General features: G+C 31.0%; 1 protein-coding gene and 1 long non-coding RNA gene across 5 annotated transcripts in view; one reads left to right on the forward strand and one right to left on the reverse strand.

Annotated features, from left to right (window-relative positions):
• The window catches only part of LOC113393037 (protein tramtrack, beta isoform-like), a 338,507-nt gene that overhangs the window by 227,384 nt on the left and 88,157 nt on the right, over nt 1–22,966 (reverse strand). Inside the window, exon 5 of one of the 4 annotated variants that reach the window (XM_064216344.1) lies at nt 3,064–4,265. The exons of the other annotated variants lie outside the window; for them this stretch is intronic. Coding sequence (XP_064072414.1) covers nt 3,079–4,265 — 1,187 coding nt within the window. The 3' untranslated portion in view covers nt 3,064–3,078. Of the gene's footprint in view, nt 1–3,063; nt 4,266–22,966 lie in introns of those variants that run through there. 4 annotated transcript variants of the gene reach the window in all.
• Nucleotides 1–22,966, forward strand: part of LOC135193526 (uncharacterized) — a 199,132-nt gene that overhangs the window by 8,850 nt on the left and 167,316 nt on the right. The gene's annotated exons all lie outside the window — the stretch shown is intronic.

Below are 22,966 nucleotides of genomic sequence, written 5' to 3' on the forward strand. Positions count from 1 at the left end.
AAAACACGGCACCTAAAATGAATTCAATGTGAAAATAGTATTTTCAATGTATCAAATAAAGAAATATCATTGGAGGTGAGATGGACTAGTATGACGTGACGTCAAACGACATAACGCTCTCTCGTCGTGAATGTGCAAGGTGCATATCTTTATACTTCATTGTGTAGGTATATTATATTTTAAAAAAAACTACTTTTTAATTTATATGGATTGGTTATATGTTATAATTATAATATATTTTTAATTACCATCAATTTCGACGATTAATGTGTGACTGTGAAGTAAGTAACTGGAACAATGTACTTACTTGAATAGTGTACATACGTTTAGTACTAAATAGGATTAAAAAAAAAAAGTTTTCACAGCCATATTTATTAAAGTAAACAGTACACTTATTTAACATACAATGTAATAAAGAAGCTTGTTTTAAATATTATTGACTAAACACATTTTAACCATACTATATTAGATATACTATTTGTACAAATAGCTTTAATCCCAATTCCATTTGGAAATGTGACATATGACTATTATTAAAATAATTGAGCAACAAATAACCTTGTCATATAACAAACAGATACATTTCTAAAACTTCTATAGTGTATATATTTTGCTAAATAAAGAACGTAAAATAAAAATGTATACAAACTCTATACAAATGCTTATCGAAACAACAACTATCGCCACATTCAATATTTCTACGGGTTATTTTTCGACAAAAGTATCAAGAATATAAAAATAACTACAAGCGGTGTACGCGACCAATGTATGGAACATTGATGAGCCATGTATGATGTATGAACAATCATGAACATAGACCGCTTATAATATTTTTACATAATTTTGTTTTAGATAATATTTCGATAAAAATAATTATCACGATATACAGAGAGTTTATATCCTTAATTAATTTATAGACTATTTTCATTTCAAAAGACGATGAACTATTAATTGAAATATTTATTTCGAAATCCAAAAGCTTTACGAATATGAATCACTCACAGTTTCACAAACATGTTCAATGATTATGAACATTCTTCGTATTAATAATTTCATCCCGGAGAGTAATTAAAGACGCGCGGCATCCTAATGACCATTTCGAGCAAAGCCACTGCGCTCGCGCAGTTTTACAAGCACTGCGTCTATTGTATCTGTACCCACCAATCTGTATGACGGGTTTTCCAAACTTTGAGACCGTGTACACTGGTTCGGCTGCAAAACAAAATACATTTAAATATGCATTAAAATAAATAATCAAAAAAATTTAAATCATAATTTTCCTTTTCAAGTAGGCTCATAAAAGCACTTTTGAATTGTCATGTTACAGTGTTGAATTATATGACCACCATATTAACCACCATATTGAATTAAACAATTATTGATTATTATCATTCAAATTCACATCATATTCACAGAATATATATTTGAAAAGAATATTTCTTTCATAAGAAAGTCTATGTAATATTTGCTTTCTTTAAAACATTGCTGTAAGTACTTTCTTGTGGTAAATATACGTTGAATGTTCTGAAGTGGGATTTGTTTCTTACGCTGTCACGGTTGTGAACATATCCAAATAAATATTTTACTCAAAGGAATTTAATTTATTAATTTTAAAAAGTTACAATCTATTTCAAATTGTCACTTTATATTAAATAAAATCTTCTCAATGATATCCCACGCATTAGTTCGTAAGATCAAATTTGTGATTTTTCAGGAGAGACTACTTCTTAACCGTACGCTCGTACTGTTTAGCCGCCAAATATAGTACGTATGTGAAAACAAAACTAGTACATTACGAATAAGGTCATATTTCAGTCGTAAGACTCTATGCTGTGTACAGATTTTTATATAAATTAAATCAGGAGTCGTATGCTGTGAAAAAAACACATTTTTTAAATAGTTTTATTGATATGTACTGCAATAATCAACCTTTAGACATAAAAAAAATGGTAAAATTGGTACTTTTTTAAAAAAAATAGATAACAATAATTATAAGAACGTAGTATCAATACACTTTATACAAACAAAAAGATACTCTTATTATTTATATAAGTGTATACCTCTTATTAATTATTTACAAAAAAGTTCTTGCATTGTTTAATGAAACATCAGTATGTTATGTAATAAATATGTATAAAAACAATGTTCAATTCTCTTAAACATAATAATTATTAAATATTACTTTTTTACGATTCATCTGACGAATGGAAAACAATATACGCCTCATTCTCTCAAGCGATCAATTTTCGTAATAAACAAGATGGGGATAGTACACCCTTGGCAAAGAATCTATCTATGAATATTTAACTGCAATAATAAGTAAATCATTTAAATTCTGATTTTTTGAGTTATCAATTACATTATATTTTTTTCATCAAAATTAAAGCAATAATTTAGAATTATGGTTCGTGAGATATTACGACGTCGTCTTTTATTTTATTCCATGATATTTTTTAATTTCTTTGAGTTTTTGGTTTAGTTTTTACTCACAAGCAAGCTTTGATTTTATAAAAATCTGTCACAATCATTTCAGTAACATTATAACAGGGTAGGTTAACTTAAGACCATCTAACTAAAGCATACCATTGCTCTGGTGAATGAGTATGCATAATATAAATAAACTCATGCACAGAATCACCCCGTTCTGTGTATGTCCACGTTCCAAAAACCTGTAAACTATTGTTATACAATATTTTTAGCAACATAAATATATAATGAAAATTCAACACAGTTTTTGTTTTGACCGGCACAATTGTCGAACCAGAACCGAAATTCATCTGCTCCATCTTTAACTTTCAGGTCAATAAATTTCAACAAACAACTAGCTACTTCACAAACAACTATCAACTTCAGGCTTCATATAGTAATATTCCTTTAATTTGGCAAGATCAAATACGGTGAAATTGAAAATATACCAACATTACCATGGGGATAATTTACCCTTATTTTCAATGGCTCCTTTTTATTGTTTCTTTAATTTCTCTCTATAACTTTATTTTTCACACAATTTGCTTGCTTTTGTTTTTCATCTTCAGACATTGTATTTATATTTTTGTTGTATCTGTGACATTCATTTCATTAATCTTTCTTAGGTTTATAAAACGAAATATTTAAGTTTTGATTTATAATATCACGATACTGTCGAAGTGTTTTCGCTTTATGAATAATATTTTCCGTAGTGCACCACTCATTATACAATGAAAACATTTTTGTAAATGTGAGGTCAGCATCCAGGTACAGTTTACTTGTTTTTTTTCGCACGTAATTAGATTCGACGGGCTGGAAGGTTTTAACGTGCCGTATGACTCCCTGTTTGACGTCGTCATTGATTTGTATAACCCTGCGTCCCCCACGACGATCAGGAGATATGGACCCACCTCCAAGAGACCACTTTGCTATGGCTGTTTGAACTGTCCTTTCGCCAATAGAAAGCGTGTTTAAAAACATTGTTTTACATACCGGCACCTTCAATGGCATACTATTGCTGCTAGAATTAGTTAAAACTAAAAAATACTTAATAGTTTTCTTGCGTCTTGATACAGCTTTTGATGTAAAAGGATATCCAGTGTCAATTAGTTCAGTATGACTAGCAATATAATCCCACTGTTTGGAGTGGTCTCCGAGTTGCCAAAACCACTTCAAAATATGCTCACGTTCCTGGGCATTGATTTTTTCAGAACATCTAAGTCGACAAGTCGCAGGACATGGGTTTTTTAAAGTTTTTGCATCTCTAGAGATGCCATTTCTACTCAAATATTCTTTGCCTAAGTTTTTCAGATACTTTCTTTTTACGTCTTTCCACTCGCCATGGCGATGTTGTCGTTTTCGACCAATTCTACCAGTCGGCGTGTGGCTTATAGACGAACAAGAAGAAGAATCGTCACTTGAAGCCTTACTTGATTGGGGCGTACTGACTCGGCTTACGCAGCTTGGTGAAATAATATCGCAATCTTGTAAAGGACTTACATCTGGTGTTAAGGATTCACAAAAAACTTCAGTAAAAATCTTCGTTGATGGTGGCACAGGCGTTCGATTTTCAAAACGATCTCCTGCATTTTCGTCTAGACAAAATTCTGAACTCGAAAATTTTTTTTCAATCACTTCTACAGTTGTCGAAGTAGGCGGCAGAGTTTCATCAAAATTAGAAGTAGTTGGTACCTCATTATCACTATCATCAAAACTTCGGCTGCTATTCATAAATGAGTCACCGTATAATAATTTATAATTATTGCAGCAGCGTTGAGAAACCGGGGAAATAGGAGAATCTAAAAATTAAATTATGATTACTACAAGGTTGATTATAAGTTACAATAATCACAAAAACGTTATCATAAATATCTAAAATAATTCATTTCGGAAATATAAAATAATACATCGAATCTTAACTTAAATTCAAATCAAAGCATGAAAGCGTATGACAAAGATACACCGTTATGCTCAATTATTACTTTAATATCAAACATCGCATACAATCGTAAGTTAAAGTTACGCATAGTACAAAAATATCGACCACGCTTAAAGTCGCATCTTTCATGTTACGACATTTTGGGTTGGACAGATGTTAAATTTCTGTTTCAAAAATAGTGATGAAAATGTATTTATAAAGCATTTACTAACATGATTCACAGACAAGCATGCAAATCGAGATCAGATAAGCATGCAAATTAAGATAAAGCAAGAAATAAACTCGTCATTTTACTTACGATCGTCAGCCGTAAATAACCAAAATGATTCGAACGTGAAAATAAGTTCGAATCATTTTAGTGATTTAAAGCTAATTTCATAATCTTTGACGACCGTAAATTACTCTAGTACCAGTTTCTAATAAAAACAAAACATTAAAATATACAAAACATACAGTTTCTTATCTTTTTAGAGTTTTAAACTCGGAAGTAATATTACTGTACTTTTTACATGGTAGGACGTCACTGCTGTGCCGTGATTGGCCGGTGCGTAGTCTAATCGTCACAAGTTAAAATATCGGTATTTAGTGAAAATATGTTTTTGTAGTATTTATATAATGTTACATTATAGAACCAAAATCTAATTTTGCCAAAAAATATGTTACAGCCTTTTGTTTGGTAGGTATCGATATGACTTATTGGCAAAATATTCAACAAAAAAAAAAGAGAAAAGAAAAAAAACGACATATTATATAGTGTTTATTAATAGTTTCAAATTATACACAAATCTGTTTAAAATTTGGCGACAGCCGCCTTTTGAACGCTTTCTGTGATCTTGTTGAAAACAGTATATAAATACTACTAACCGCTGGTTAAAAAGCTTTTTTATGTCATTTAGTGGTGGCAAAAATAAAACAATTGCTAAGAAAATGATAAATTTAATGTTTTAACTTAAACATAATATATTTCTTTTTTATTTTAACTAAAACGGTAATTTTCTAAATCATCTCATGTTTACTATGAAACAAACATTGTTATACAACCCTTTAATAATCTCGTGGAATCTTTAAATAAGAATAACACAATCTTACCTATAATCAAATATATAGTATAATCAAACCGTATATTTAGATACATTACATAAAATAATGCAAAAAGAGCTTCGCTCTTTACTACTAAAGAAACTGAATACAGACCTACTTATTAAATATATCGTAATTTTCGGAACTGCTTCATCAACAATAATATATGAAGAAAATTTTAAAAAGACCAGCTACTTAAATCTTTAAAAAACCATAACCAAATTAAATCAGCCTAATACTAAAATAACTTCTGCTAATCTTATCGAAGCATAAAAGTACAAAAGATGCTATTACATTAAACAAGTACATTAGTGCATATTTTTATCTAAATAGCACATTTCTATGTTTGCCATCAATTAAACTGATCCTGAACGAATCTGCACCTATTAAGCTCAAATTAAGAAGCTCTCCAGGTTGGAATAATAATTTAGCGTGTTTTATTTAAAATTATTACGTTATTACTCCTATGTCACTTCCCATAATTAAAACATTTGTTGTTTGAAACTAAAGGAATCGGGTATAGCCTAGGGACAGCGCCTTGCCTTAAATACTAAATACTATTTCAGGAAGCTAAGGCAGTTTATCGAAATTAAACGTTACATGAAGTGATATGTGATTTTGAAGATATTATTCACCGAATCCCACAACGATGGCTCAACCAACAATTTTTATACATCCGTATTGCATTGGCTTAAGTGAAATACCTAAATACAATTAAAAATAATTAAGTTTCCTTACCTAATATTTATTTCCATTCAGCATTAACAAATACAGTCAAAGAAGATTTTTTAAATAAGGATTCGTTATTTTTTATGAAACTAATTCTATTCCGCTTGTTCGGATATTATTAAAGTTTACCCAAAATCGATAACCGATACAACCATCAAACGCCGTTAATAAAACTTCAATGCCCCTGTTAATGCAAGCTAGCGCAAGTTTTCTTATGTTTATCTAATTTGTTTTAGTTTTTACACTTTAAACCCATTAGATTATTTTACTTACACATCTTATATGTGGAGTATTTACAAGTAGCAAATTATATATTGTTGCCATATAATCTGTTGTATGTAAAGGCGATGTGAATATTTTGTCCACATACATGCAAAATGAAAAAAAAAAAAAAAAATATCCCGCTGAGTTTCTTTCGCCGGTTCTTCTCAGGTCCGAGGTGCTAAATTCCGAACCGGTGGTAGATTTTTGACAATCAATAAGCAAGTGTAAACACTTCTATATTGAATAAAGATTTTTGATTTGATTTGATTTGATTTGTCCAAAAACATTTTATAAAAACAATATGTGCGAGTGAAGCAAAGCATTCGTATCATTTTATGATACACACACAACATTTTATAGATATACGTAGTACATACGATAAAAAGATATTAGCTATGACTGTGTTCATTGTGCACTTTGATAATCTCGTTGTTTACGGTCGTCAACGATGCCCTACAACCACTCAACCTCCTCTTAGTGCACAGCCATTGAGCTTGTAAGTCCTTATTCTTCCTGTGCTGGTAAAACCGATCTGTTCCAATCTGGATCACAAGTCCTCCTTGCTTGGATACGGCGTATTTTGGCTTGTTGCCTTGAAAAAAATTCATTGGGTCCAATAAATCTGAAATTGAATCATTTGAAATGTAAGTACGGCACAAAAAATAACAAACATTTTTTTTTTCTAAGAATATAATTGACTTTCATAATTAAAATTATAAATTGAAGTATACATGATGTTTGTAGTTTGATACGTGTCGTTTGGTTAGTATATTACGTCCAATGTCGTGTCGTCTCTGCAAATCGTCGTATTATATTGATATGTGTAGTATTTATGTATTTACCGCCTTCAAGAAAAGGTATAATTCCTATAAAATTTAAGAATGATGGTTACTGAAAAAAAAATTATGTAGAAAACAAATTTTCTATTAATTTTTACAATACAAAAAATATATATCTATAATAAAAAAAGCGAAATTAATTTTATAAATTTTTAACAAGAATATATGTATGTATTGAGCACAAAATAATTTGATATATTTCCGGTATGTCAATATTATCACAAAACAGTATATAACATACTATATATATATATATATATATATAGATACGACCGTAATTCGCGCTGCCTCTCGCCAAAGAAAATTAATTTAATACCAATCTATCAGCTTGACATTGACGTTTGGAATGTCAGACCATAAGTCTCATCATATTATATACGAAAATCCTTTCACATCGTGGAGAGGCGCGCCTCCGTGCCTGAATAGATAGAACCAAAAGTAAGAGTTATTCATATCAGCTAGATTTTTGGACCAGGCTGGAGAATTATTCTCTTAAAAAGTGCATATTTTTAAAAGTATTTTTAATGCGTATGTTTAATTTCTTTTATGAAAATTATCTCATTATTATAAGTGATAAATAACTGCCACTGGACCCTTTGGCCCCGGCAGGTGCTTCAACGATTAAATATATTTTCACCGATTTGTATGATCGGCTGACCACGTATTGATAAGCCAAAAATGACATCTGCAAAGTGTAGCAAGATGATAGTTACGATTACTGGTATTACCAAAACCATCCATTTTATCCCACATATTTTAGTATGTAGTATAAATAGTCTGTTGTCATATAATTTAAAAAAAATACCTACTTTTAATGTCTTTGGTAGTAATTTATTTTGGATTAACATTATTAAGAAAAAAGATTTGATGGCTCAAAAGGAGTGGGACCTGATAACATATCACGTTTCGTTATCTTTTCCACTGTATTTCATGTACAATACGTCCTTAATAACAAGAATATTCCCTCTCAAAAATGGTTCACATTTGCATCATGCATATGGGGGTTAAAATTATCGCAAATAATCCCCTATCACCTCCTAACGGGAATACGTCGAATTACCAAACCCTGTATATTGACGACCTCCGTGGTCGAGTAGTGTGTACACCGGTTTTCATGGGTACGCCACTCCGAGGTCCCGGGTTCGATTCTCGGCCAAGTCGATGTAGCAAAACTTCATTAGTTTTCTATGTTGTCTTGGGTCTGGGTGTTTGTGGTACCGTCGTTACTTCTGATTTCCATAACACAAGTGCTTTAGCTACTTACATTGGGATCAGAGTAATGTATGTGATGTTGTCCAATATTTATATTTATTATTTATATTTATATTATTTATTATAAATTATTACTCATCAGTGAAGCAAAAAGTAAATATCCGAAAGAAAGTTGACACAATTAATACGGTTGTAATTACAAACTTAAAGTGCATACAATATATGCCTTACCTTGAAACAAAATGTTTGAATGAATAATTTTTTGCATGTTATATGTTTGACTGCCTCATTAATTTAATGGCTAGATATGAACCGCAGATCCGAAGGTTTTAATTTCAAATCCCAGGTCGGGCCGATAAAAATTATTGGAGTTTCTCAATAGCACCCTGAAATCTGTAATTTGGAAGTGTGTACATTTCTGTGCCTCTGAAAGTAGTTAAAGCCGTTAGTCCTGAGCCTGTTCTCTTTCAGGTCGAGACGATTGCCGTCCCATTGGATTATGAGAGTCAGGGATACAATATGTCAAATATAATTGGCTAGTCTCAAAGTAACAAAAATAAAATGAAAAAATGTTTCTATTTCTTAAGGGATTGCAACAAAAAACAGAAAATTAAACAAAATCTTTATTCGTGTAATTATATATACCATTAAATTAAAGTATTATATACATATAATAATTATTACTAAAATATTTAAACATTTACTTGGTGGTAAGGTTCATTCATTCTACCGCCAAACAGCAATACGTAACATTGTTGTGTTCCGGTTTGAAGAGCGAGTGCGCCAATGTATCTACAGGCATAAGGGATTTAACGTTTTGCTCCCAAGGTTAGTGGTACTATGGCGATGTAAGAAATGGTAAAAAAATCACACAGTACCAATTTTATGGGCGGTGGAGACCACTTACCATCAGTTGGCCCATTCGGTCGTCCGCGTAATTATTTAAATAAAAAAATATAACAACAATTATTATGATATATCTAACACAGCTTGCCAACAATATAACTTTTGTATAAATTCCAACATTAAGACCGTACAAAAAAATCACTAAAATACACACACATTTTGAACGAATATATTACTTGCAATATTTTATCACCTTCGGTACAACACCAGTTCATAAATGGTTATGTTGGTTGGTAATTTTAACTACTTCTTGTTCAATTGTTATAACCGAAGCTTTACAGCCCTTGGTTGTTTTCTTGCAGCACAGCCACTGTACCCTGGGTCCTTTGCTGTGGGTGCGTTGGTTATAGCGGTACATTCCTATCATCACCACCGGTCTGCCAAATCTGGACAGCGTAAATATTGGTTCTGAAATATTAATAACAAATATTAATTAAGCATAATTAATATTTCCATAGATAATATATCATAATTAAACTCACCAACAAAAATAATATAGAAACACTTAAATGAAAATACTTTAATGAAAATTTTCGATTATGTATTTTAACCCTTGTCTCAAATGTCTTTCTTATTATATTTCTCGATACATTATTTAATTATATTACTCATTTGTTTATATTTATACGTATAACATTGGATAATATCTTAAATTAATTCATTTATAATGACATTTTTGAATCCCAAAGACAGTTTTACTCATAATCTAATCAATCGTAAGCGATCCTTTTTCTAAATTAAAAAATATTTAAAAACAACTCTTAACAGTCACAGACACAAAAATATATATATAGGTATGGACTAATCTAAGGCGGCAAATTTGAAAACAATATTAATTTTAATAGTTTTTCCAGATACTCAGGTTCAATTAATTTCAAAAGGATTTATATGCAATGACTTTCTGATGTATTGCTGAAAGATATTTGAAGAAGCCTGCAAAACATCAAAGACTTCTCCAGACCTCCTTCTACAAGACATCCTTCTGATGACTTCTTTCCCTTCTCTTTAATTGTTCCTCGTGTAATAGCACTTAATTCTACATTCTACACATCTAAAGTCTTTCAAAAAGTTTTTCTTCGCCGCGATATTTTTTAGTTTCAGCGACAATTCAAATCAAATGATCGTACCAGATCGTATCAACAAACATAATAGTTTGAAAATTACTTTTTTCAAAAAGTATTCTCGTAAACTTTCTGAGTATTGTGTTATCCGAAGTTCGCAAACAAAAGTAATGAGTAAGGCATATAATATAAAATAATCACTATACTATATACGAATCATTAAGAGAGCTTACTCATAAGTATATTCTACAAATTGGAACAACCAGGGTTTTGTTAAAAGCTCGCCTTGGATTGTATTTTTATGGGGGGGAGGGGAACCGAGCTTAAAATCATTGGCGTGCCCAACTTAGTCACTTTTTCTCACCAAACTCTTAACTTAAAAATGATTTAAAATATTTTTTAATACTGTACAAACCACATTTTTATTTCATTTGATTTTTTTTTAATATTTTGTATTTACAAAACTAATTGAATGTATTTTTTCTTTTAACGATTTAGTGATTAATATATTAATGATTGTGAAAATTAGAATTCTTAATAATGACTTCATCTATTGTGATGAGGGAGGCTCTGCAGCCGGTCGAAGTCCACTTACAGCATTGCCATTGAGCTCGTGAACCTTTACAACGACTGCGCCGATTGAACCGGTAATTGCCCATTATGATAACCGGTCGGCCGAATTTAGAAACACCAAAAAATGGCACTGAAAAAGAAATTAACCTTTTTTTATTTATTTTCAAATAAAACAAAAAAATACTTAAATCAACTAAAGTCAATATGAGAAAATGCATTTATTTCGTCATGACTAAAGTTTTCTTGAGGCTTTTTGTAAATTATTAATAAAAAAGAGTCAGATACCGATTTTGTAGAATACTAACACATAAAAGAGTTACAATGAAAATTCCATCTAATATTTAATAAATAAGTTTATTCCTTTAGTTTTGATTGGCATCAATGTATTACATATTGCTTATGGGAATAAAGAAAAACATGTGAATCATGGTAACGAATTGACTTCTTATAGAAAATATTGTATTGATTGATATAATGACTTATCAAAAAAGGCCAGATGGCAATATTGAAGTTGGAATCTCAAAGAGTATTTTTAATATACAAATACAAAATAAGAGTACACACATACTCGTAACATTGTCGATGATTTCACGAACACGCCATAGTAACGGCATCCATTAACTTAGCCTACCAGCTATACAAAAAGTGCCGAGATATTTTGTTACACATCAAAAATAATACACCAAACTCTCTCTCCTGTTTCAGACGCTGGCGTGACACTCTAAATACGATCTAACACTATGTATCTTTGAACTAACTAAGCGCAGGCTCTGAACTTTAGATCATAGAGAAAGTCTTCCACTTTTAATCACACTTTTATTTAAGGAAAGCAAAAACATTATCGAATTTAATGATTATGATTTGAATTCATTTTAACAATCTCGTTATCATAAGTCGTTATTGAAGATCTGCATCCCTTACTCCATTTGCCACAATACCATTTCGCTTTGGGACCTTTCGCGTGACAGTATTTATTGTAACGATATTTACCAATCATCATGACGGGTTTGCCCCATCTCGACAACGCAAGCACTGGTTCTGAAAAATCATCATTTATTATTGCTGTTCGTTTGAAAACATTGACACATCGAACCAATTAACTAATTGACAAGATTTAGGAGGAAGGGCAGAAATAGAAGGTGCATTTGTATTTTACTCGTAATTAAAATGATGAGGAAGTTGTATGTTGGAAATTATATTAATTCTAGAATCTAAATTAATATAAATATATCACGACTTAACACAGTAATAGCTGTACACAGTGAACGAATAGAGCACTACTTAAAAACTTACTAAAAATAGATTATAAACGTATTTACGTTCTGTGTAGCTTCACCCTGCACCGATATGTGCACTGTGTAAATAATACATAGCACATACAAAACGATCTGTGATGTATTTTACAAAGACGTGTATTTTATTTACATTGTATATAGTCATAGCTCAAATCACTCATCTGTAACATGAATATTAATATTATACAGCATATTACCACAAATATCTTCCCAAAAACAATTATCTTCATAAACTTATCATTTAGGAAAATACAATCCTTACAAACCTAAAAATCTTTTATAAAAGTACTTTAAAAAGATAACAAACTGTTGTAGATAAAGTCAAGTCTGTTATATAAATAAAAGGTTATTTAACTCGTCGACGTCAACAATTGAACCGATAATGGCGCAATTGCCACGTCTCCTTGTGCACAAATCGCTGGGTCATTTTGTAGCGTTCATTGCTATGTTTTATTGAAGTTTACTGCATAAATGTATACAAGATGTAAGTTTTAATGATTATGCTCATTCTTGACTGCGATTATTTCGTTTTCAAAAGTTGTGACGGAAGCTCTGCAGTTGGTCACAGCCCATTTAACGCAGGGCCACAATATCTTCTTGCCTTTGTATCTTGTATGACGACTGTATCGGTAGTTGCCAATCTGAATAACAGGATTACCTCGTCGGGATGTTGTAAATATTGGACCTATAAATAAAAATAGTTTTTTCATATGTTCAAAAATGGAAAACTTAATGTTGTCATATAATTACATGATTCATGATTACCTAATCATAGTTAACCTTTATACCAACAATTTCAAGTTCGATTTCAATTGTACAACATCAGAAAACTTTGACAAAATCCAACAATACCCCAATTTTTTGGACTCAATATTTCATCATGAAAATGTAAGTCTTAACAAAAAACTACTTCATTTACAAACCAATAGAATAATCACAAACAGAAAAGGTTCTTGTTGTTGTTGTTGGATTATTAATGTATTATTAATGTTCTTTTAGACAGTAGACGATTGCTCCTTATTTATCCAAATATGAAAGGTCTACTGTCTAAATGTAACACATAATTAAAACTTATTGTGAATACATGGCGTCATATAATGTGCTTTTATAATTACAAGTAAACAAAAAAAAGTGGGATAATGCATCTCATACAAAGTATGTTGAAACTAGTGTCGACTTATGCCCGATTATTAACAAATCATTATTGTAGATCAGTAACCGAACGTTATCGTATTGTTCTGATAAGTTTTAACGTCACATATTTGCAATTACAAAACTCACACAAAGTTCTGTATAGAAACGGTTTATACTTACGCCTCGTAGACAATTCTACCATTCGTTAAGATTGAATGTTTTCTTGAATAAAGTTACGCAACGTAAGTCGTATTGAAGGGAAAAGGAGGTTTTGTGATATAATGGCGACAATGAAGGATAAAAAGACACACAGAAAAAGTAAAATACTAGACAGCGTTTCAAAACAACAAACCTTTTTAGAAAACACTTAAATTCAAAATTCACGAGATTCTATTATATTTTTTTATTGTTCAAGCGGACATTACTAACTATACAAAATTTTACCATTACAGGTTTAGGTTAAGGCTTATTGTACAATTAATTTTGAGTTCAATTACAGTAGTTAACTTACTTAATTATCATATGAAATAAATAAAAATTCTCATAAGTAGAAATTTTAATTTATTATAAGCCAAACAGACTCATACTCGTATGTCTAGTTTCATTAATATAAGTTTGCAAGCTATTAACTATAAGGAAAGATCTATTTAAAAACTCTTAAAAATGATTAACCGATAACACTATCTACGATAGAATATACATATATATCAAATGAACGGTTTACTTTGCCAAAATTTTCAACAAATTTCAATACAATTATCAATAATTCTTATATTGGTTTATATATTACCTAAATATCAATGAGAAAATAAATTAGCAACAAATATGATTTAATATTAAATACAGGTTTGTATATTAATGATTATGAACATTAGTCATTCTGATAATGATATTATCCATACAATTGACAGAGGCCCTGCAGCCCATGTAGGTCTTGCTGCATATCCAAAGACATCGTCCATTGTTCCTCTTGTAGCTGCTGTGTCTATAGAAGCGGTAGTTACCAATCTTTATAATCGGCTTACCCTGCCTCGAATGTGTTAATACAATAGCTGCAAAATAAAAATGAATGTGACAATTGTTGTAATATAATTACCTCCTCGAATAAGTCAGGACGATAATGAATAAAAGACAAACACTTTTTATTTATATTGAGATTAAAACAATTCTATTGTTACGCAATCCACCAACTCGCATTGGAGTGGCGCTGTGGAGTAAATTCTACGAGTCTATACCTTCTGCTCAAAGAGTAGAAGAGGCTCAATAGTAGGACATCTGCAGACTGTTGCTTAACTTTTATAATATTTCTTACGCGTCCACCATTTTGGAATATCATACCACTTTCTTACGATAGTCTTAGCGGAAATTAATAAATATATTTTTATAAGTTTACTCGTATTATTCTTAGAGGAGAACCTTTTATATTCATTATAAAAATTGTCGTAAAATAATATAGTAACATACAGTCACACAATCTTCAAGAAAAGAACACAAAAATTGGAACTAGAAGTATTTTTTAATAATTGAAAGTTGTTAATTATTTCGAGCTTTGTCACAAAATTTATCAAAAAATTTTAATGCATATTTTATTTGTACTAAAATCAGCTCACTACAAACCAACCATCACGGGGCCATCGGAAACAAATAAAACTAAGCTGGCTTTTCCTAAGTTTATAATATGTCAATCAAAAATCAATTTGCATTTATTCAACTCACAACTCTTAATAACTTAAATTAAATTATATCAACAGTCATAATGAACTTATGAAACTTATGTACAATATATGTATTCGTCTATATATTGCTCAGTATTATATTAATCATTATCATCTTATCGTTATTATCACTAATGTACTGGTGACTCCAGCGGTCTTGGCTATCTAGCTCTATAGCTATTAGTGGTAATTCCACTTGTAGCTTATTCCAATGCCAGGAGGAATAAATGTGAATTAAAAAAATCACCTTGAATTGACATTGAATTGGCGTTGAAATTTATAGTGGAATAAATATTTATATTTATATGGAATAGTGTTTCATTATAAATAAAGATTTATTAATCAGAAATTGTTTTTACATATATATAGCAAAGCATATATACATACTCATAATATAGCAGAGCTATTGGCTAATTCGTCTACTCCTTCTGCCATTGAAATATTGCTTTGTTATAGTCACAAAGCGGCGTTACTATTAAATAAGGATTTAAACGTTCGACTTAAGGTTTATATTATTCGTGGTTATGTTTATTATTGATTTTGACAATTTCCGAGTCTATAGAGGTCAGTGAACCCCGACAGCCGGAGCACCACTTGACGCACACCCACAAGCACTTCGCATTACCCTCCCTGTAACTGCTGTGTCGGTAGTAACGAAATTTGCCTATTTGTATAACAGGTCTTCCTGATCTCGATTCGGTTATAACTATTTCTGAAACATATTATGTTTATTTATAACTTTAATAATGTACTTTAGATGAATATTAAAAATTGAAAACATTTTTATTTTTAAACGTATGTATCTACCATCTTATCTACAAGACCCAGAATATATATGAAACAATAAAATAAACACAATTCGAAACAATAACGTTATCAACTAATTTACGTTAATGACGAAAATAATGAAATGACGAAAGTGATATCGATATCATGATTACATACAAAAGAATAAATTAAAACTATAATTATATTACAAAGCTATTTTATTTAACGAAGTTAAAGTAGTGACACTAATTATCAACATACACACGTATAAATGTATACAGGGTTATTGGTAATTCGACGTATTCCCGTTAGGAGGGTTAAAATTATCGCACATAATCACCCCTATTACCTCCTAACGGGACTACGTCGAATTACCAATAACCCTGAATATGATGAGATTACACTGCTGGCTGTTTCAAGACCATGGCATCAATGATTGTGGGGTTTGGTATATGATATGGCCACCAGGTCGCCGCTGACGGTGTTGATAGTGGCTACTGCAGCACGACACAATCCTTTCCTCCATTTCTGACACCTCCATATGGACTTGAAATCCCTTTCTTGATGAATATTATACTTGTAGTCTCCGATCACCAAGAGCGGTTTGCCAGCTCTCGACTTTCCAAATGATACTGTAAATTATAATAACGTTTAAATATTACTTCTATTAAAACCCTTACTTAACATTCCTTCAACTATCTGCTAAAAACTATCATAATATATATCTATATTTCTATTATTTCCTACAGCTAGATAATTAAGGATTTTTATTTAAACTTAAACATTGACCTTATATACATTGTAAATATGTTGAAGCATTCCAAATTTCAAATAGATTTTCAATATTGTTATTAAGTATTCCATGGGAGATAAAAACAAGTAATATCCTAAATTTTAATGAAATAATATTTAATATTCCTTATTTTTTATTTTATTTGCAAATTCAAACAACATTAAATTATAAAAAATCTATTAATACACTATAAATCCGCAACGGGCGTAGGACTGACAATAGGGGAATTATCTGTAACAAAAATAAGCAGCTCATAGGTTACCATACAAAATCTTAAAAAGAAATTATAATGCCTTAATATAACAAAACAATTTTATTTCAACAAATAAAGACTTTATGTAAGGATTTGGTGTGAAAATTAAAATAAGATAATTTATTAATTATTTATTTTATTTATTTATTTATACTTTATTGCACCCAAACTTAAAACTAAAAATTACAATATTGAAACAAAAAGTTGCATGAGGTGCAACAGACAAACATTATTATTCAGTTCACTAGTGTGTGTGTTTATCTTTTATGTTATGCATATTATTTTCAACTGTGATGAAAGAGCTGCGACAACCGGCACTCCACTTGACACATCTCCACGTTGACTTTAGCCCTCGGCAATTGTATAAATTATATCGTCGCTTTCCCAGTAGAATAACAGGTCTACCAAAAGCTGATGTCGTAAATACTGGAACTATTATCTCTATATTAATTATAACTAAAACTCGAACACGAAAATTTATAACAAAACTTTGTTATGTTTCTTTTATATTATTTTTTATTGTAAGTAAGGTGATTGTAAGAATGTCTATAACAAAAATGGTAAATTTTATACAAGTTGCTTAAAAAATTTGAAAGAATAACAATTTTATAAGTAATTTAATAAAATGCTTGTGAGTCGAAAAGTTTTCACAGTGATAGTTATTATAATAACAGGAAATAAATAAAACATCTTATTAAGAATATAAATTTTGAGTTTATATTCTTAATAAATAAATATATTCTATAAAAAAAAGTATAAACAAATATGAGTTCAAGGTAATGTTAAAACATAAATTAATCAACTGTAAATTTATTTAATTTCTCAAGAATATAGAACAGTAAATTTACGACGGACCAAATACGTTTAATTAACGATTAAATTATTAAAATACATAAATCAGAACTTTACAATAATTAGTTAAGAGATAATAAAACAAAGTAAAATCGTAAAATATTTATTAAATATTATTTATATATATTATTATAAAATTTATTGGAAAAAGATACAAACGTCAAACGTGCAGACAAGCATTTAGCACAACTGCATTGAAACATGAAAACGGACTTCCGTTATTCAATTTCAGAAATCAGTAACATCGACATTCCAGTTTCTAAAGTTAGGACTTCATTCGAACTAATGATTTTGTCCTCTGGAATACGAAAAAGCCACAGACATTGTCCTGATAGTCGCCACTTCAGCGCGACACATCCCTCGTCTCCATTTTTGACATCTCCATACTGATTTGATTTATTTCTCAATGTGAATGTTGTATTTGTAGTTGCCTATCATGAGCATCGGTTTCCCAGCTCTTGATTTTATAAATGTTACTAGATGTTGATATTTAACTTCAAATAGGACAGGCTTAATGTCTGTCCTGTTAGAAGTTAATGTTCATTATCATCATTTTTTAACATGAATATTATCATTGAAAGCAATGAATAGCATTTTTATGTAAACTTTAGGTATTTTAAATTCTAAAGATAAGTGTACTTTATTACAGGGTGAATTTGAAAATGCTTAATGAATTTATTTTTCAACTCGATTATATACGATCATTTATTCACAATCTAAACGAACATTCTTATCTCATGATGAACGAGAACTCATCATTTCTTACGAGCGCAAGGCCTAGTAGATATAGAATGTAAATAGAATATCCAAGCATACCTGAAACTCGGAAATTGTGTTGGCGATCATAAGCAATAAAGAATACAAGTAGGTATATAGAACAATAAAAAAAACGATCTTATCGAAACCAGTGAAGTAATTTTAAGGATTAATAAAAGATTTCCCCATCGAAGGCAGTGAACGAAGGTAGTGGAGCCATGAGCTCCTCTGCCTTCGTTCACGTTTTATTGTTGTTCGAGCAATTGTTTCTGCATATAAGCGCACCTTAGCAGACTGAGCATTAGTATAATAAGCGATAAATGTATTCGTCAGTTTCCCAATCATAGTTCTAGATAAATCACTTTGATATAGTTCTATTACTTTACACGTGTGCTTGGCGGAAATGGCTAAATCATGTAAAGCAAGAAATTTAATATGTCAAAAAGTGTTGAAACAATCAGAACCAATGTGAAAAAATACTCTATGGATTTTCATTATTCGATGTGAGGAAAATAAACTGAGTAAATCCAAAATCATAATTTATTACTGAAAAATATTAAAATAAAAAAAATCTTATTATTATTTCAAAAGCTGACCTTTGGATTTAACACTAAATAATAGTTGTTGCAATATCCTTCATTTTCGTACCACCTTACAGTGTAAACAGGTAGCGCTATGCATCCCCCAGCATCCTTTGGCCTCTGCCGGAATGCTGCTGGTTTCCTCAAAACGCATGCGCACGAAATGAATTAAAATTCCATCAGCGCGCCATTACACTACAATTGTTGTTGATTCAAGACAGATTTATTAACGTCTTATCGCGAAATATTAAATCACAGAATTTGAAAATGACACTCTATTTTACAATATATTACTTGAAGGCAATCATAATTCAAATGTGATTATGTTTATTTCTCACACAAAGTATTTCCTGTTTATAAGTCCTTACCGATGCTCTACATCCGAAACCCCACTTCACACATACGAAATATCCGTAATTCTCTCTCGAATTGCTGTGTTGGTTGAAGCGAAAACCTTGAAAAATTAGAGCGGTTTTCCCTGATTTCGTAGTTGTAAATACGGCGCCTGTAATAAGAATATTTTTATTTTTTATTTTATATTATCTCATTGTATTACTGTAACGGCTTGCGGTTGCGCCAGAACCTCCGATCGTGTCAGAATTGCCGTCCATTGAATTATGAGGTAAGGGAGTAGAGTGCTTCTGTGCTTACGCTTACGTACATACCTATGACTATACTCGAAATATATATATGTACGTGTATTTGGTAATGATGCCAATTGGCATTTATTGCCAATGGCCATTGGCAGTATTAATCGTATGGGCGATTAGTCGTCGAGGGCGAAAACGGTCAGATGCTCAACCAGTAGCTCGTTCTGCCTTTACCAACGTCCGTATATTATAATCGTCGTTATCTTTATTACATTGCAATAACTTTGAATCTTTTTTGACCTGCTAAAACTAATTCAAATAATTTTACAATTCTGATATATCGAAAACAACGTCATACAAATCAACTATGTGTGTCGAGTAATAATAATGAATTCCTATTCTCCTCTCAATACAGTCTCGTGCAATGATTATACAGAAATAAATGTAAACCTATCAGTGAGATTTGAATATACTCGTAGAATTGAACATCGGCCAAATAAATAAACATGTCGAACAAATGTTGTGATGTATTAGTTTTACTAGATTTAGTTAAAAGTTCAACTTAATGATGTTATTTTTTTTATTAACAAAATAGGAATAAAACTGCATTTAAATTTCCGTGGTTTTATTTCAATGAGTGTGAATATTTCTTATTTTAATAATTCTCTCATCGATAGTCACGAAGTACGCTCGGCACTGGTTCGGCGTGGCCCACTTCGCGCACCGCCAGCTCTTCCTACTTCCTCTCATCGAGTTCAAACTGTATCTGTATCCGTTCAACTCAATTATCGGATTACCTCTACGGGAAGTGAGAAAGAGTAATTGACCTGGAAAAAAATATTACAACTTTATTTACTCGATTAAGTGAAGATATTTACGTCAAGTACAACAACACTGAAGTATCAATAAATGTTGAGGCTTTAAAAACATTACATATATTTTTATTTAAACTTTAATGATTGTGTTCATTCTTATACTTAATGATAACATTGTCTACAGTAAAGATCACAGATCTGCATCCCCTGCCGCAGAAACTGCAAACCCAGCGTTTCTTCGCGCCCATACTTTGTCTCTTGTCTAAGCTAAAATGGTACATCCCCATTTGGATCATTTGATTGCCTTTTTTCGACGTTATAAACTGTGGTTTGTCTGAAACAATTACGTCAAGAAATATACCTGATAGGTTTACATAAACTGGAATCTTTTAGGTTCGGATATTCGGAGTAAACTGTAGCTCTGTTAGTGCAGCTGTTTACTTGAGCCAATACCGATGCACATGCGTTATAATCAAGTTAGGTTGGTATTACGTATCAAATATTTTGTCGATGATTAAAATTAAAAACCTTTTCAATAATCTTTAGTTTTATTTTTAGCATGATTGTGACGAATATTACTTTTAACAATTACATTATCGATTGTGGTGATCGTCGCTTTACATCCGTTCGACTTAGAGCAAACCCACCGTTTTTTCGGTCCGTAGCTGTAAGGTTTATGGAGGCTGTATTTAAAACCCCACATCTGAAGCATATCATTACCCCGGGAAGATGTTGTGAATTGAGCATCTGTTAACAGATTTTATACTATTTAGTCAAATATATTGACGTTTGGACATATTTTCTTAACAAATCTGTCAAAATGTCAAAACTATTACTCAAGCGATTGAAAGATCGACGTTTATTAAGATAAGTTGTATACATTTATAAAATCTTTGAAAAATGTTATTTAAGAAAATAAACAAAAATATTGAATTTATATGAAGTATGAAAAATAATATTTATTTATTTATGACGTCCAAACAACTTGCTGCGCTGCTTTTTCCGACAACTACAACGTTCACGTTCAAATTACCGAATAAGAAAAAATAAGTTTACAAGTCTTACATTACACGTCATTGACAATAATATAACAGTTAATACATAAACATTTACTTTAGTTAAAGATTTACTTAATTTTTGCTGCAAATTATAAAGTACAGCGAACAATTTACAGGCAAAGAGCTGATGGATCTCTCAATTAACAAGATGCATTCGCTCTCATTATAGCCCGCCATATGACATTTTAACAAACCAATTTGTGTTGAATTAAACGACGGATGTCTAAGCAACGTTTATTCTAAATGTATATTAATTCCTTATTCAAATAAAATATCGATAAACAATTAAACCCTTAATACTATTCTATTCAATGTATGTGGAAATTGTTCGTCTTTACAATAACGTTATCGATGGTGGTAAGGGACGCCCTGCAACCGGCTCTAGACCACTTGACACACGTCCAGAATACCTTGACTCCCTTGCTCCTGCTGTGCTTGTTGTACCGATACCTTCCAAGTTCTATTACTGGCTTTCCATTTCTTGATATGGCAAATACGGCTTTTACTGAAAACAAAATAATGATTATTATAGATATCGTGGTATGATTTGGTGCAAGACCGCCAGGGTCGTGACTCATCACATATTCTACCGCTCTAGAAAAATAGTTAGTACTATTGTGTCCCGAGTGAGTGAGCCAGTGTAACTACAGGCACAAGGGACATCTTAGTTCCTAAATTTAGTGGTTCATTATCAATGTAAGGAATGTTTATTATTTCTTACTCATATAACATGGTGCATTTACACGACCATCTACCAATACTATAAAAATATATACATATAGTTTACATATGACTACATAAACCGATACCGATATAAAAGCCGGCTGCATAATTCAGTATGCACACTTTAATCAATTGTATTTTATAATGACAAGGTGAGCATGTACATATCATATACCTCTATAGTAATGTACCTCGTCTTACCATGTGTAGAATCGTACTGTGAAAATCCAAACCTAAGAAGCCCTCTTGTCTTAATATAACATATAAACTAAAATGTTTGGTAATATCTGTGATTGTTAGTGCTGGCAATCGTGTTGTTATAACAGAAAAAATGGAATATTTTCTTTGGTGCGCACGATGCTGCACGATGCACGATTTGTCATACGTACATGTATTAAATATCGTTTATATGACTGCATTGAACATATTCAATTACACGTATGTATGACTATTATATGTCGATTGAATATATTATGTCAAGAAGAATTCTTACATTTGGATTTTTTTTTAATTTACATTTCGTCAAAAACGTAACTGGTACTTTCAAAATACCCTTGATTGAGA

This window comes from Vanessa tameamea, chromosome 12 (genome assembly GCF_037043105.1).
Source record: "Vanessa tameamea isolate UH-Manoa-2023 chromosome 12, ilVanTame1 primary haplotype, whole genome shotgun sequence".
NCBI lineage: Eukaryota > Metazoa > Arthropoda > Insecta > Lepidoptera > Nymphalidae > Vanessa > Vanessa tameamea.